This window comes from Somniosus microcephalus, chromosome 8 (genome assembly GCF_052327205.1).
Source record: "Somniosus microcephalus isolate GS21.2 chromosome 8, FLI_Smic_1.0, whole genome shotgun sequence".
Taxonomy (NCBI): Eukaryota; Metazoa; Chordata; class Chondrichthyes; order Squaliformes; family Somniosidae; genus Somniosus; species Somniosus microcephalus.
The window spans coordinates 217,896,600-217,913,754 of NC_140994.1; the positions used below are offsets into that span (position 1 = coordinate 217,896,600).

Consider the following 17,155-nt stretch of genomic DNA (forward strand, 5'->3'; position numbering starts at 1 on the left):
TAGCACCCTCTGGTGGTGGTTATTGTGTTAACAGTTTGTATGCTGGAAAGGTCATCTGATCTTTCTTCCTGTGTGAGGTCATTTGACCTTTGTTCCTTTCTTCCTGTAAGAGGTCATTTGACCTTCCTACCTTTCTTCCTGTTGACCCCAGGAAGCAGTTTTGCTAGGAAGAACCTGACTTGAATAATGGAGAATCTGCCATGAGAGGTTCCATTCACAATCCAATGTAATCTGATTTCATATGTTAGGCCAAGCGCAATATCTGTGAGTATCTTTGTTCCTTAGCATAATAGCAACGTTGTCAGAGTAATATTTTGATAATACTATGTTTATAAAAGATTAATATTTGATAGTTATAGAAGTTAGTCCAAATGTTAGTTAGTTATACAATTAGTCTATTCTACTGTTGTAAATATGTTTATATCTTATGTAATATCGAATGTATAGTACTCAGTTTATGTACAAAACATACTTTGTCTTTGTTTACAGTTTCACAAATTTGTTCAAGTAAAGCTTCAAAACAGCAACCGGCTTCAGAAGAATTATTTTTGAATGAGTGTTTAACTTGCTGGATAGCTAGATAGGAGCACGTCTAGCGTAGCCAGTACAGTGAAAAGATAGCAATACGGCTAGCTGTGAAGAGCGGAGCAGGAGGAGCCCAGAGTAAGCCTTAACCTCGTAGAGCACATCTACCTCACATCAACATGTCAGAAGATAATAACGAAAATGCTTTGCAGCAAGTAGAAGACCTTAAACAGGCAGACGAAACTGTAGAACGTGACAATCGGTCTATAAGCTCCGGTTACTACAGATCGCAACTTGGTTCACGGTCATAGGGTAGTTCTAGAGTAAGCATAGCCATCGCCAAAGCACGGGCTAAGCTAGTAGCAGCTCAAGCCAGAGCTGCGCATACGGACAGTGAAATAGAAATAAAAGTAAGACAGGCCCGTCTCCAAGCTGAACCCCAAGCAGAACAGGCCCGGCTCCAAGCAGAACAGGCCCGGCGCCAAGCTGAATTCCAAGCGGAACAGGCCCAGCTCCTTGGAAGTCAGAGACGCCTCCTCCCGCATCAGAGCACGGCGGGGAGAGAGAGGGAGCTGCTGGTACGGAGAGTACATCCAGGTGCACCGAGGTGTGTGGAGAAGGAGTGAGCGCAAGAGCATGCTCCAAGATATGCCTCATTAATGTGTACCCTGCAGGATGTCGCCAGGAATCTGAAAAGATGTATGCCATACTAGATGAACAAAGCAATCGTTCTCTAGCAAGATCCGAGTTCTTCAACATCTTCAAGGTCAAAGGAAGTCCGTCGCCTTACACGCTGAAGACGTGTGCTGGACTTTCAGAAACAGCCGGCAGGAGGGCCTGCGGTTACGTTGTTGAGTCAGCCGATGGGAAGATTAGTCTCCCCCTTCCTACACTCATCGAATGTAATCAAGTCCCCGACAACCGTTCTGAGATTCCCACTCCGAATGCAGCTCGTCATCACCGTCATCTGAGACGCATTGCAGACGAGATCCCACCTCTTGACCCAGATGCAAGCATACTTCTGTTGTTGGGAAGAGACATCCTGAGGGTACATAAGATAAGGGAGCAGATCAACGGTCCACATGACGCCCCTTTCGCCCAAAGGCTAGACCTCGGCTGGGTCGTTGTTGGAGATGTGTGCCTCAAGGGCGCTCACAAGCCATCTCAGGTGAGCACACTCAAGACTTCCATCTTGGAGAATGGTCGTCCAAGCTACCTTACCCCATGCAGTAGTCAGATCCGAGTGACGGAGAAGTTCAGTCATACGGCTCAGCCTCAGAAAACCCCAGCGCTGATCTCCGCAGACAGCACACAAATGATGCTCCCTGGAGAGAACCCGGGTCAGTCAGTCTTCTGTCGCACCGCCAACGACCACAAACTTGCTCCATCGATTGACAACATGAGGTTCCTCCAGATTATGGACAATGAGGTCTCTCGTGACAGCTCTAACAGCTGAGTTGCACCCTTACCCTTCCGGAACCCCAGACGACGGCTGCCGAACAACAGGGGGTATGCCTATAATCGTCTTAACTCACTCCGTCACACACTAGAGAAGAAGCCAGAGATGAAAGCACACTTCCTAGAATTTGTCAAGAAAATGCTTGTCAACGATCATGCAGAGATAGCTCCTCCACTCCAGGAAGGCCAAGAGTGTTGGTACCTCCCTTCCTTCGGAGTCTATCACCCCAAAAAGCCGGAACAGATCCGCGTGGTGTTTGACTCCAGTGCACCATATCAGGGCGTCTCTCTCAACGACGTACTCCTCACAGGGCCTGATCTTAACAACAGCCTCTTGGAAGTGCTCATGAGATTCAGGAAAGAGCCCGTCGCCATCACTGCCGATATCCAGCACATGTTTCATTGCTTCGTGGTGAGAGAAGACCACAGAGACTTCCTCCACTTCCTGTGGTATCGGGACAATGACCCTAATAGAGACATTGTGGACTACAGAATGCATGTCCATGTCTTTGGGAATAGCCCATCCCCTGCTGTCGCCATATACGGACTAAGGAGGGCTGCCAAGGAAGAAGACGACGACTTTGGCAGTGATGTGAGAGGGTTCATCGAACGAGAGTTCTACGTCGACGACGCATTGAAGTCATTCCCGACTGAAGCAGAGGCCATCAGTACCCTCGGACGAGCCCAGGAACTACTTGCACTATCCAACCTCAGGCTGCATAAGATAGCCTCTAACAGACCAGCAGTGATGGAGGCATTCCCCCCTGAAGATCGTGCTAAGGAAGTCAAGGACCTAGACCTCTTCACTGATGACCTCCCCCTACAGCGTAGCCTAGCGGTGTCGTGGAACATAGCAACAGACACGTTCACGTTCCAAGTCCTAGATGCCAAGAAACCCTTCACACGTAGAGGAGTGCTCTCTACAGTCAACAGCCTATATGACCCTCTCGGCTTCTTAGCCCCTGTCACCATACAAGGCAGGCTGCTCCTCAGGGAACTCTCCACACGCGCTGAAGAGTGGGATTCACCTCTCCCCGAAGAGATGGAAGCAGAGTGGGACAGATGGAGAGGCTCACTCCAAGACTTACAGGAGATCCGAATACCTCGCTGCTATTCATCTTTCTCTCCCTTAAATGCCCAATTCAAAGAGCTTTGTGTCTTTGCAGACGCATCCGCTAAGGCCATTGCAAGTGTGGCTTATCTGAAGGTCACCACTCAAGATGGACAAAGCAAAATCGTCTTCGCCTTTGGAAAGGCCAAGTTGGCGCCCCAGCCAGACCTCACCATACCCAGATTGGAACTGTGCGCAGCAGTATTAGCAGTTGAGATTGCAGAGTTCATAGAAGATGAGATTGATCTGAAGTTCGACAGCATCACATATTATATAGACAGCAAAGTGGTGCTAGGATACATCCATAACCAAAGTAGACGGTTTTACGTATACGTGAACAATAGAGTCCAACGTATTCGATAGTCCACATCCCCCGACCAGTGGAAGTACGTCCCTACAGACCTGAACCCAGCTGACCATGGGTCTAGATCTGTAACAGCGTCCCTACTCAGTAGCACGATTTGGCTGTCAGGACCGGCTTTTCTTCAGGATCCGTTCCCACACTTCTCCGAAATCAACGAGTCATTCGACCTACTCAACCCTGTTTCTGACTGCGAGATACGCCCACAGGTAACAGCGAACGTTACTCAAATCTGTAAGGACCTGATGAGCACCAAATGCTTCGAGCGTTTCTCCAAATGGAACACTCTCATAAAGACGATAGCATGCCTAACCCATATAGCTCATACCTTCTCCCAGCCTACGCAAGGGAGTAACTGCCATGGGTGGCACATCTGTCGGAAGAGTCCCTCTGAAGAGGAGCTCAAGAGAGCCACAATCCTTGTGATAAAGAGTGTCCAACACGAGTGTTATTCAGAAGAGTTGAAGTGCATAGCAGCAGAACACAACCTACCCCCTCACAGCAGTCTACGGAAGCTGCATCCCATCGTCAACACTGATGGCCTTCTCAGAGTTGGGGGACGCATATCGCAGTCTCAACTAGGAACAAATGCAACCAACCCCATCCTCATTCCAGGTCGTCATCATATGGCCATTCTGCTCGTGCGTTACCATCATGAGGCCGTGAAGCACCAGAGCAGACATTTCACTGAAGGTGCCATCAGAGCAGACGGCCTCTGGTTGGTTGGAGCTAAGAGGTGTATCAGCGGCATGCTTTTCAAATGTGTCACCTGCAAGAAACTCCGTGGGAAGACGGAGCACCAACAGATGGCAGAACTGCCAGCCGAGCGGCTACAAGTAGCACCACCTTTCACCTACGTAGGCGTAGATGTCTTCGGACCATGGGACGTGGTCTCACGCCGCATCAGAGGAGGACACGCCAACAGCAAGAGGTGGGCGGTGATGTTCTCATGTATGTCCACAAAAGCTGTACACATCGAAGTCATAGAAACAATGAGCGCCTCCAGCTTCATAAACGCTCTGAGAAGGTTTTTCTCAATTAGAGGCCCGGCAAAGCAAATACGCTCAGATTGCGGCACAAACTTTGTTGGCGCCTGCAGAGAGCTGAAGATGGATGGATCTAGTTCCAGCTCTCAGAGGGTGGAGAAGTATCTCCAAGAGCAGAAATGCACCTGGGTATTCAACCCACCTCACTCATCCCACATGGGCAGCGCATGGGAGCGTATGATTGGCATTGCCCGCCGTATCCTCGACTGCATGTTTCTCCAAGGTAGATCATCGTGACTCACACATGAGGTCTTGACCACACTGATGGCTGAGGTCACCACCGTGATGAATGCAAGGCCCCTCATTCCTGTATCTTCAGACCCAGAATCGCCCCTCATCCTCACTCCGGCCATGCTTTTGACCCAGAAGACAGGTGTTCCCCCTTGTCCTCCAGGAGAGTTTGGGGAAGGAGAACTCTTCAAGGAAGAATGGAAACGAGTCCAGAGTCTGGCAGACACATTTTGGAACAGGTGGCGAAGGGAGTACCTCAACACACTACAGAGCCGACGCAAGTGGCAGGACAAGAGGCCGGATCTCAAAGAAGGAGATGTTGTCTTGATGAGGGACAATCAGGTAAAAAGGAATGAGTGGCCTATGGCTATCATCGTGAACTCCCATCCCAGCCAGGACGGGAGAGTGAGAAAGGTGGACTTGAGAGTCATCAAAGAAGGAACAGCGAAGGTCTTCACTCGGCCCGCCTCTGAGGTGGTTCTTCTTTTGTCGCCAGAGGACTCCAGTGACAAGTAGAGTTCGGACTATGTGGAGTCGTTAACGACCCCAGACGGGGAGTGTTCTGGATCAATGAACATTTTATGTGTGCAGATAGCACCCTCTGGTGGTGGCTATTGTGTTAACAGTTTGTATGCTGGAAAGGTCATCTGATCTTTCTTCCTGTGTGAGGTCATTTGACCTTTGTTCCTTTCTTCCTGTGAGAGGTCATTTGACCTTCCTACCTTTCTTCCTGTTGACCCCAGGAAGCAGTTTTGCTAGGAAGAACCTGACTTGAGTAATGGAGAATCTGCCATGAGAGGTTCCATTCACAATCCAATGTAATCTGATTTCATATGTTAGGCCAAGCGCAATATCTGTGAGTATCTTTGTTCCTTAGCATAATAGCAACGTTGTCAGAGTAATATTTTGATAATACTATGTTTATAAAAGGTTAATATTTGATAGTTATAGAAGTTAGTCCAAGTGTTAGTTAGTTATACAATTAGTCTACTCTACTGTTGTAAATATGTTTATATCTTATGCAATATCGAATGTATAGTACTCAGTTTATGTACAAAACATACTTTGTCTTTGTTTACAGTTTCACAAATTTGTTCAAGTAAAGCTTCAAAACAGCAACCGGCTTCAGAAGAATTATTTTTGAATTAGTGTTTAACTTGCTGGATAGCTAGATAGGAGCACGTCTAGCGCGGCCAGTACATTGAGGAAAAAGCCACAAGAAAATTGCAAGAATTGAAGAGGGAGGAAAGCATAGTGTAAACAAAGAACCTAACCATCACCTGGGGGTGCTCTAATGCAATGCATGTCTTTATGAACTGATGGAACAGTGCAAACGTGACCTCATCCCTATATCCTTATAAATTAAGAAAAGGCTCCGCACCGGCTGAATTATTTTAGCCAGTGAATAGTTAAGACATACAGTTCATGTTTGATCTCTTGTTTGTGCAGTTGGTGACACTACAGTTGTCCTAAGAACCCCAGAGAAGCAAAAACAAATCAGCCAGGATTCTCATGCCTAATTGCTACGCAGAGAATCCTGCTGGAATGTGAATGTGTGTCTGCTTCGTAATCATAATCATAATCAACTTTATTGTCATTGTTAGTGCACAAGTGCAATACAACGAAATGTAGGCTTGTGGCTCCCGAGAGTGTACATTTAGATTAAGACATCTAAACATTCAACATACATTTGGCTTGTAATACATTAACATAAACATAACCAAAATAAAGTGCATTGGCAGATGTGCAGGCTTTAGAGTTTATTTGTGGAGTTCAGTAGGATGACAGCCCTGGGAAAGAAGCTGTTCCTAAATCTGGTCGTGCGGGTGCGAATGCATCTGTAGCGTCTCCCAGATGGCAGGAGGGCGAACAGACTGTGGCTGGGGTGGGTAGGGTCTTTGATGATGGACCGTGACCTCCGTAAACAGCGTTTCTGGTATATGTGCTCTATGGTCGGTAGCCGGGTGCCGGTAATGCGTTGGGCAGTTTTGTCTACCCGCTGCAGGGCTTTCCGGTCATAGTAGCTACAGCTGCCATACCATACTGTGATACAGTTCATCAGGATGCTCTCTATTGTGCAGCGGTAAAAGTTAGAGAGGATCAGGGGTGACAGGTTACATCCCTTCAGCCTCCTTAGGAAATATAGGCGCTGCTGGGCCTTCTTCACTAGAGAGGAGGTATTGAGGGACCAGGTTTTGAGTGAAGGTGGAATTGGGCTTGACTGTGAGATCCTAGATGGTCCAATAACCTGATAGCACTCACTATCTGGGCTCATATATGAAGAATAGTCACTTGGACAAGGGAGGTGACTGACACCTGTGGAACCATATCATAGCAAAGAGTCAACACTTTCAGGACAGAAGGGGGATGAGAAACATTTGCAAGGATAAGAGCAGGTCTGTATTAAAGAGCTAAACGACCACACAGGAAACAAAACAATATTGTGTGCCAGTACCTCAAGGTCAGTGAAGATTATTGCTGGTGGAGTGACACCATTTTTCTTTGCAATGCGTTGGATTATTGCTTCAGCCTCCTGTATCCTTCCCTTTAACAGCAGCCAGCGTGGAGATTCAGGAATAAACCTGGATTAATAGTAATAATTTAAGAAAAGAGCATTAAAGTCACAAAAAGGACTTGTGAAGTTACTATTAATATTAAGATGCTCTTTATGAACACATATTAACATGTAATTGTATTCAAATTTAGGAGTGGATTCAGAAACGACAATGGCATGGGATGGTGTGAACAGTGTTTAATATGGATTTTGATAGGCTTACAGAAATGGTCAGATCATGTGCATCATTGGCAAAGGTATGCAAGGTTTGGACACTCTCACTGTGATAGTGTGTGTGGTGCAGGAAGACCTGAAGAGGAACAAGAAATGGGGGTGAAGGGTAGGTGAGGGGTGGTGATTGGTGGCTGGGTAAATAAAAACAATCAGAATCAGCTAATGGAAAAGGAAGAAATGGATGATGATAATAATGAACAAAACAACTTAGCAGAGGGACATGGAATAGAAGAATAAAATCCAATAGACTAGATATGAACAAGCAAAAGACTGGTGAAGGTAACAACAACTTGGCCTAGAAATTCGGTGGGCTGCGCCACCAGTTAGCGCCCAAAGAGGGCACTTAATGGCTTTAGTGGGGCGCTAATGGTGGCGTTAGCCTGTAGCGCTGCGCCACCACCGATGACGTCATCAGTGTGCGCAGCGCCCCGCTACCGCCCCGATCGCGATATTGGGTTGCGCCCCCCGCTGTAATGCCGGTCGCAATCTGCGACCGGTTCAGGGGGGCTGACCTGCGGCTGTAGTGGCGCTAATTGAAGGGGAGGTGCGGGGCGGCCATTTTATTTGCTGGCCGCCTGCCAGCACCTCCTCGCGCCGCTGTCCCCGGCCTCCTGAGCGCCCCCCCCAGGCAGTGCCAGCTGTGTCCCAAGAGCCCGGCACCTCTCCTCAGTGTCGGGCTCTTTTGCCGGTACTCGCGATCACTGATCGCGCTGGTGCAGGCCCCTGCCCTTTAAGAAGGGGAGGAAGGCCTGCAGTACCACAGCGCGCTGTGCCGCAGCATGTGGCGCTGCGGCACGTTGCGCTGCGACATTCAGTTTCAGCGCCCCAAAGGGACGCGGGGCGCGCCCCGCTTCCGTTTGGGGTGCTGAAACTGAATATCGCGCTGGCGCAATCGGCTCCTTCCGGGGCGGGACTTCCGGCGCCCAAGTGAGCTTGGCGCCCCAAATGGGGCGCCCCAATTTCTAGGCCCTTGTATTTATAGAGAGCCTTTAACTAGTAAAACGTCCCAGGGCGCTGCACAGGAGTATTTTAAGACAAAATATTTAACACCGATCCACATAAGGATAAATTAGTGCAGCTGACCAAACGCTTGCTCAAAGAGGTAGGTTTTAAGGAGCATCTTAAAGGAGGAAAGAGAGGTAGCGAGGCAGCCAAGTTTAGGCAGGGAATTCCAGAGCTTAGAGCCTAGGCAACAGAAGGCATGGCCACCAAAGGTTGAGTGATTATAATCAGGGATGCTCAAGAGGGCAGAATTAGAGGAGCGAAGGTATCTCGGGGCGGAGGGGGGTGGGGTTGTGGGGCTGAATGAGATTACAGATATAGGAAGGGGCGAGGCCATGAAGGGATTTTAAAACAAGGATGAGAATTTTGAAATTGGGAGCCAATGTAGGTCAGCGAGCACAGGGGTGATGGGCAAACGGGACTTAGTGCGAGTTAGGACACGGGCAGCCGAGTTTTGGAAGAACTCAAGTTTACGTAGCATAGAATATGGGAGGCCAGCCAGGAGTTCATTGGAATAATAAAGTCTTGAGGTAACAACGGCATGGATGAGGGTTTCGGCAGTGGATGAGCTGAGGCAAGGGCAGAGACGGGCGATGTTGCGGAGGTGGAAGTAGGCGGTCTTTGTTATGCTGTGGATATGTGGTTGGAAGCTCATTTCAGGTTCAAATATGACACCAAGATTGCGAACAGTGTGGTTCAGCCTCAGACAGATGTTAGGGAGAGGGATGGAGTCAGTGGCTGGGGAACGGAGTTTGTGGTGGGGACCGAAAAAATGACTTTGGTCTTCCCAATACTTAATTGGAGAAAATTTGTGCTCATCCAGAACTGTATGTCGGACAAGCAGTCTGACAATTTAGAGACCGTGGAGGGATTGAGAGAAGAGGTAGTGAGGTAGAGCTGGGTGTCGTTAGCGTACACGTGGAAACTGATGCTGTGTTTTTGGATGATGTCACCAAGGGGCAGCTTATAGATGGAAGGGAATGGAGTTCATGGCGTGAACGGAAGACAATGGCTTCGGTCTTCCTGATAGTTAATTGGAGGAAATTTCTACTCGTCCAGTGCTGGACATCTGACAAGCAGTCTGATAGTGTAGAGATGAAGGAGGGTTCAAGAGAGGTGGAGGAGGTAGAACTGGGTATCATCAGCATACATGTGCAAACTCACGTTGTGTTGCCAGGTGATGTCACCGAAGGGCAGCATGTCGATGAGAAATAGGAGGGGGCCAAGGATAGATCCTTAAAGACATGTCTTGGTCATACTGACATTTTATATAACTTTTAAACATTAGAATTATAGAATCATAGAATTAAGTTGTAACCCTATCGCAGATACAGCGCTTTCAAACGCCTATGTCTCACATATCGTCCCTCTCACTCTGTTACACTATGTACCTTGTGGTCTGCTCCATCAAATCTGTGCACATCTTCTCACATTGAGTCTGCAAACCATGTTACATAGCCAGGGTTCTCTGAGGCCAGTTGTTGGGTTGAGCTACAAAGTTCAGCTGCTAAAGACCCCTACTGCAAATTCTTTGCTAGTCATCTTTACATTGTTAAACCTTATTTGGACCACCTAGCAAATTGGTGGAGATGGTATTCAACCTCATACCCAGACCCTAAATCTGCCTCCTGATATGTGAATTGCTAACCACTTCAAACTTACCTTCTTGACACTGGTGGCCAATATTGACTCAGTAAAACACACTTTCCATACTTTCTGTGCTTTAACTTGCAGTTTTCTAATAGGTAGATTTATATTATAGGTCACTTGTGCTGAGTGTCTTATATTTATCAAGAAGCTAATTTCCTCCTTATTGAAGTTCTAAACTGTGATTAACATCTCTCTGCCTCAGTATCGTGCTGTTAGAGTCCATCCCAGCACAGAGGGATGAAAGTATTTCCTGGTTCTAAGGGCACTGAGTGAGATGACTTTGGAGTTGTTGAAATGCACTTGCTAACGGGCATGATCCCATAGCTCAAAAATGTTATATCTTGGTACAAAATGACAAAAAAGAATTAACAACCTTACTCTGAAGTACCATAATGGTAACTGGTATAGAAATGGAAATGTTATACTGGAACAGCCAATGATGCTCTTCTAAGGGTGGGGTTAAGGAATATTGATGGAGCAAATTAGAGGGAGCTTGATGGAAGAGCATAGATGGAGCTTTACTCTGCTGGTAACCGTGCCATTCTTCATTTGTGTGGCCTTTGATGTTGAGACTGGGTGGGGACTGTACCACCCAGGCAGTGAAGGTGAAAATGACCCCTACTGAATGTCCAGCCTCTCATCACAATCAAGGAGATGTTACGACATCTCTTTAATACACTGCCAATGCTCATCCCCATCCCTATCCTCATCAAAAAAGGACTCTCATTTTCTTTATCTTGGTCAGAATCCGTCCCAGAAGTTAACGGCAATAAAAGGTCCTAATTGTAATGTATGTACCTTTAAGGGGAGACCTACTTTTTACAGCTCCTGTATACTGTAGTACTGGCAGTGACCACACCTGTATATAAACCCTGAGTAGGGATCTGTACAGTTAGTTTTAGCATAACCCTCATCCAGTAAACACCTGTTGATTGTTCCCTGCAGTCTCTTGTCTAATTATTGAAGGACACAACATCAAGATACACGGATCTAACATTGGCGACGAGAAGATTCAAACCTACCTGCAACTCTGCATCACCTCCCAGGGATTTGCTCCTGGAGAACAGTGAAAGAAGAAGGCCGAGTCCAGAAGCACGGGCGTCGACCACGGGAAACCCCCCAGTCATCCAGCGGAGATTTGAGCATCGCAGGGGAGGCTGTCGAGAGCCGGGCTTGGTTCTCCAGTCACGGTGGTCCAGCGAAATGGGCTGGCAACAGGTACGGCGCAGACCCTTCCCTGACAGTGGCGGCTAGAGCCGACCAACGGCACAGAAAAAGGCCAAGCAGCGTCGACGGGAGAAGAGAGAGGGTAGAGCGCACAGGGTGCAGCCGGTGTTCAGGACCGAGCGGCGTCGACGGGAGAAGAGAGAGGGTAGAGCGCACAGGGCGCAGCCGGTATTCAGGACCGAGCGGCGTCAACGAGAGAGAGCAGAGCGCAGCCGGTGTTCAAGGGCCGAGCAGCGTCAACGAGAGAGGCGCGCAGGAAAATGCGCAGAGCGCAGCCGGTGTTCAAGGGCCGAGCAGCGTCAGCGGGGAAGAAAGGAAAGCGCGGGAGACGCCATTTTGAGCCGCAGCGGAGAAGAAGGGAGCGCGCGGGAGACACCATTTTGAGCCAGTTTAACCACACCCAGGGATGCCGAAGAGTGGCAGTGTCACAGCGTTCGACAATGAAGTCGAAGATTGGATGACATATGTCGAACGCATAGAAGTGTACTGCAAGGCGAATTAAGTGCCAGATGACAGGAAAGCGCTGGTATTGTTGAATTCAATGGGTGCAAAAATGTATGGCTTACTGTGAAACCTAGTAACCCCAGAGAAGCCAGTGGAAAAGGATTTTGAAAACATAGTGTCAATCCTACAGGACCACTTAAACCCCACACCACTGCTGATAGCAGAAAGATTTAAGTTTCACAAAAGGAACCAGCATAAAGATGAAAGTAATGCTGAGTTTTTAACGGAACTGCGCAAGCTATCGAAACACTGCCAGTTTGAAACGGGACTAGCAGATACTTTAAGGGACAAGTTTGTGTGTGGGCTTCAAAGTGAAGGAACCCAGAAACGGCTTCTATCAGAAAAGGATCTTACGCTGGACAAGGCTTTCAGCATTGCAGTATCACACAAAGCAGCAGCACGGGGCGCGGCAGAGATACAACGGAGACCGCAAGAATGTGGCACAAATGAAATGTCATACGGAACAGTGAAGTGCTTTCACTGCGGCAGAACAACACACGACCATAAGGATTGCTGGTTCAAGGACAAAGTGTGCAGACAGTGTGGGAAAGTAGGACACATAGCAAGAGTCTGCAGGTCGGGAAAGAAAAGCAGCAGCAAGAAATCTCCACAGGAGAAGTACAAGAAGGTACATAAGGTGACAGAGAGTAGCTCAGACGAACAGAAAAGTGATACAGACTCCGGAAGCAAGGAGCTGGGTTGTCTGAAACTACATAATGTGATCAAAATGGAGGATCACCAAACTATCTGGGTCACTCTCAAGATAGCCGGAGTCCAAGTGAAAATGGAATTGGACACAGGATCAGCCCTAACAGTCATAAACCGAAGGGACTACAAGCGGCTATTCACACATATACCCTTGAGAGATACAGAGATTGTCTTGAAGACGTACACGGGGCAAAAAGTCTACCCCAAAGGAAAAATAAGGGTGAACGTTATATATAACGGCAAGGAAACACCAAAAATGGACCTATATGTATTGCCAGATGGAGGACCACCACTACTAGGACGTGAATGGATCCGGAAGATACAGCTAGATTGGCATTCCATACAAGCACTGACTGTAGATGCCAAAAAGGATGACGACGTCACACCTGGACGACTGTCAAAAATGCTAACTGACGCACAAGAAGTGTTCCAGGAGGGACTCGGAACACTAAAAGGCATAACAGCGATGATCAAAATAGAGGAAAATGCAAGCCCAAAGTTTTTTAAGGCCAGACCGGTGCCTTATGCGATCCGCCCAGCCGTCGAAGCAGAGCTGGAAGGTTTGGAACGTTCAGGAGTACTGTCCAAAGTGGACTGGAGCGAGTGGGCTACACCCATCATTCCTGTAATGAAGATGTCGTTGAGTAATACGCCTGGGGAACCAAAGAAGGTTCGCATCTGTGGGGACTTTAAGGTGACAGTGAACCCAGTCCTTCACACGGTACAATATCCGCTTCCACGGATTGAAGATATTTTCGCCTCGCTATCTGGAGGGAAACGCTTCACTAAGATTGATCTGGCCCAGGCGTACCTGCAAATGGAGGTAGAAGAAGCCTCGAAACAGTACCTCACGATCAACACTCATAAAGGTCTCTACCAATACAACCGGCTGGTGTTCGGGGTAGCATCAGCTCCGGCTATTTGGCAAAGGGCAATGGATCAAGTCCTGCAAGGGATTTCAGGGACCCAGTGTTATTTGGACGACATCCTGGTCACGGGCGAAAATGACAGTGATCACCTCGCCAACCTGGAGCAGGTACTCACTAGATTGAAGGAATATGGGCTCCGAGCTAATCGCCACAAATGCGAGTTTTTCCAGAAGCAGATCTCATATTGTGGCCACGTTATTGATGAAGAGGGGTTACATAAGTCCCCTGAAAAGATTAAGGCAGTAGTCAAGGCTCCAGCACCGGAAACTGTGTCACAACTGAGGTCGTTCCTCGGGCTGGTGAACTACTCCCATAAATTCTTGCCGAATTTGTCTACAGTTCTACACCCACTGAACACCCTACTGCAAACGGGGGTACCATGGAACTGGAGTGACGAATGTAAACGAGCTTTCCAGAAGAGCAAAGCATTGATCACATCAAAAGAGCTGTTGGCTCATTTCAACCCAGCACTACCAATTCGGTTGGCATGTGATGCATCACCCTATGGCATTGGAGTGGTGCTGTCACACAAATTCTCGGACGGCTCGGAGAGGCCAGTAGCCTTTGCGTCTCGGTCACTAACCTCAGCCGAGCGTAACTACGGCCAGATTGACAGGGAGGCCCTCAGCCTAGTGTGGGGAGTGAAAAAATTCAATCACTATCTGCACGGGCAGAAGTTCACCTTGCTGACTGACCACCAACCACTTGTCTCCATCTTTAATCCAAAGAAGGGCGTTCCAGTGATGACTGCGCAACAGCTACAAAGATGGTCCCTTTTTCTAGGGGCGAACCAATATGAAATCGAGTATAAGGGCACGAAACAGCATGGAAACGCTGATGGGCTATCACACCTGCCACTGCCTACTGCGGAGGAAGCACCAACAGTGGACCCTGTCGAAATATTTCATTCGACTATAATTGAACGCTTGCCAGTAACTAACGTTAATATAGAGAAGGAGACCCGAAATGACCCGACACTGTCTCGGGTATATGACTTGACGGTAAAGGGATGGCCAACACATGGCGACTAACTGTCGCCAGCATTCTCATCCAGAAGAGAACAGCTGTCAGTATGCCAGGGGACCTTGATGTGTGGATCCCGAGTGGTAATTCCACCCAAGTTAAGGGAGAGATTGCTCAATGAGCTTCACGAAGGCCATCTGGGAGGGGTGAAAATGAAAAGCCTTGCTAGGGCTTATGTGTGGTGTCCGGGGATCGATCAGCAAATTGAGGACCTGACAAAGAGCTGCTCAGGATGCCAGAAGGTCCAAAATGCACCACCACATGCCCCTCTACACCCATGGGAGTGGCCCTCATCTCCATGGCAACGGGTGCATATTGATTTTGCTGGTCCATTCATGGACTCAATGTTTTTAATAGCCGTGGATGCGCACTCGAAATGGCCTGAGGTGATCAAAATGTCCTCCACCACCACAGAGAAAACTATTGCAGTCCTACGGACCATATTTGCCAGGAACGGCTTGCCAGAGCAAATTTGCTCTGATAACAGACCACAGTTTGTGTCCGAAGAGTTTCGAAGATTTATGAAAAGGAATGGGGTAAGGCATTACACATCCGCCCCGTGTCATCCAGCCACAAATGGATTGGCTGAGAGGTTCGTACAAACCTTTAAAAAAGCAGTAAGGGCCATGTGCGATGACGACATTCCACTGCAGCATAAGGTGGACAATTTCCTGTTAGCCTACAGAAATGCGACACACACAGTCACCAACCAGACCCCGGCCATGATGTTCTTTAACCGAAGGTTGAGATCTCGTCTGGATTTGCTCAGACCAAATGTACGAAGAGATGTTGAGAATAAGCAATTCCAGCACATCAATGAGAAGCCAACAAGGAGCTTCAATGTAGGGCAACCAGTCTTGGCCCACGACTACCGAACAGAGAAATGGCAACCAGGAACGATATGCACATGGCAGGGGCCACTAATGTGCACAGTGGATGTTGGGGAGAACATTGTGAGATGCCATGTTGACCAGATCCTAGAGTCACAGGAATGAGTCAGCCCCATGTCTCGCCCATACGTACCTGGTGATGAACCCGACGTACAGGTAGCATCTACCCCAGAAGCAGTAGCATCAGAAGCGGATGAACCAACTGACGACAGGGGGCCAGAATCGCCTCCGCACCAAGAGCAAGACACTCAGGAAAGGCGCTATCCAGAAAGGATCAGGAAGCCTCCACAAAGACTGAATTTATAAATAGACTATTTTCAGTTAATGTTGCATGCTAAAAGTGTTAATTGTAATTAGTTGATATTTAATTGTTAAATGAATGTTATGGTACTGTTAATCTAAAAGGGGAGGAATTGTAATGTATGTACCTTTAAGGGGAGAACTACTTTTTACAGCTCCTGTATACTGTAGTACTGGCGGTGACCACACCTGTATATAAACCCTGAGTAGGGATCTGTATAGTTAGTTTTAGAGTAACCCTCATCCAGTAAACACCTGTTGATTGTTCCCTGCAGTCTCTTGTCTAATTATTGAAGGACACAACATCAAGATACACGGATCTAACACTAATCTACTAATTAAATAGGTTACAGTTCTAATTCCTACATACCACCACAAAGGAATGTACAGCAGGCCAGGTAAAGACAGGGTGAAAAGCAACATCTTCCAGCTTCGTATGAAGTATGCAACCAATGGCAGGAACATGTAGCCGAATGCATACAAAATGCCAACTCCCAGTGTAGAGTATGCAATCCGAATGGATTTCCCAAGAAGTTCCGATCCTATAAGAAGGGAATAACCAGGTTAAGGACAACACTGATTGTGAGTTATTTCCTAAATTTATTTCACTGCCTATTATTGCCATTCTGAAAGAAACTTTTCTTTATGTTCAGTTAATAAAACCTACATTAATTAAGTTGAATGCTCTCTAAACTTAACCCACAAAACAAGCTGTGTGAAGGATCCTGAATATAGATATGTCACCTCAGCCCATCGTGTGCACCTCCCAGAGGCCAGTGATCGAGCAGCATAAGCAGGAATGAGATAAAAGATGGAGCATGGCACATGGTAGGGAGGAGAGGGAAAAAGAGTGCAACACATTTGGAAAACAACTGACAACAAAGTGAAGTTTAACAGTCAATGGAAACAAATGTTCTATCTTTGGCCAGAATGTCCTCCTCCAACCCCTGATGGACCAGCAAAAGTGTCACTCTGATATTCTTGGTTCTCCGCAGGGCAGACTCTTGGGGAGTCCCTTAAATGATACAGGTGTCTTCCCCTTTTATGTAAATGATGTTATCCTGGGATTTTGGACAGGGTCAATGCCGGGCAGACTGGTAGCTGGAAGTCCTGCCCTGCTGCTGTTCTGATGGACCCGTAAGTTTACAGCAGGGGTTCAATTGTCAGCAATGAGGCACAGCATTTCTTAGCGCATTTCTCCCTTCCTGGTCCAGAAGCACTAATGCCAGTTGTAACATCTGACCTACCACCATAACAGAGATTACGGGGAAAGGGCGGTGGAGTGGAAATAGCTGAGGTGCTCTTGCAGAGAGCCAGCACGGGCTCGACAGGCCGAATGGCCTTCTTCTGTGCTGTAACAATTCTATGATTCTATGATTCTATGACATTAACCAGGGATCAA

General features: G+C 47.7%; 1 protein-coding gene across 1 annotated transcript in view; it reads right to left on the minus strand.

Annotated features, from left to right (window-relative positions):
• Positions 1 to 17,155, minus strand: part of LOC147114105 (organic cation/carnitine transporter 2-like) — a 265,346-nt gene that overhangs the window by 104,542 nt on the left and 143,649 nt on the right. Inside the window, exons 4-5 of the mRNA XM_085995726.1 lie at positions 16,124 to 16,295; positions 7,188 to 7,314 (exon numbers count right to left, since the gene is read on the minus strand). Coding sequence (XP_085851852.1) covers positions 7,188 to 7,314; positions 16,124 to 16,295 — 299 coding nt within the window. The remainder of the gene's footprint in view (positions 1 to 7,187; positions 7,315 to 16,123; positions 16,296 to 17,155) is intronic.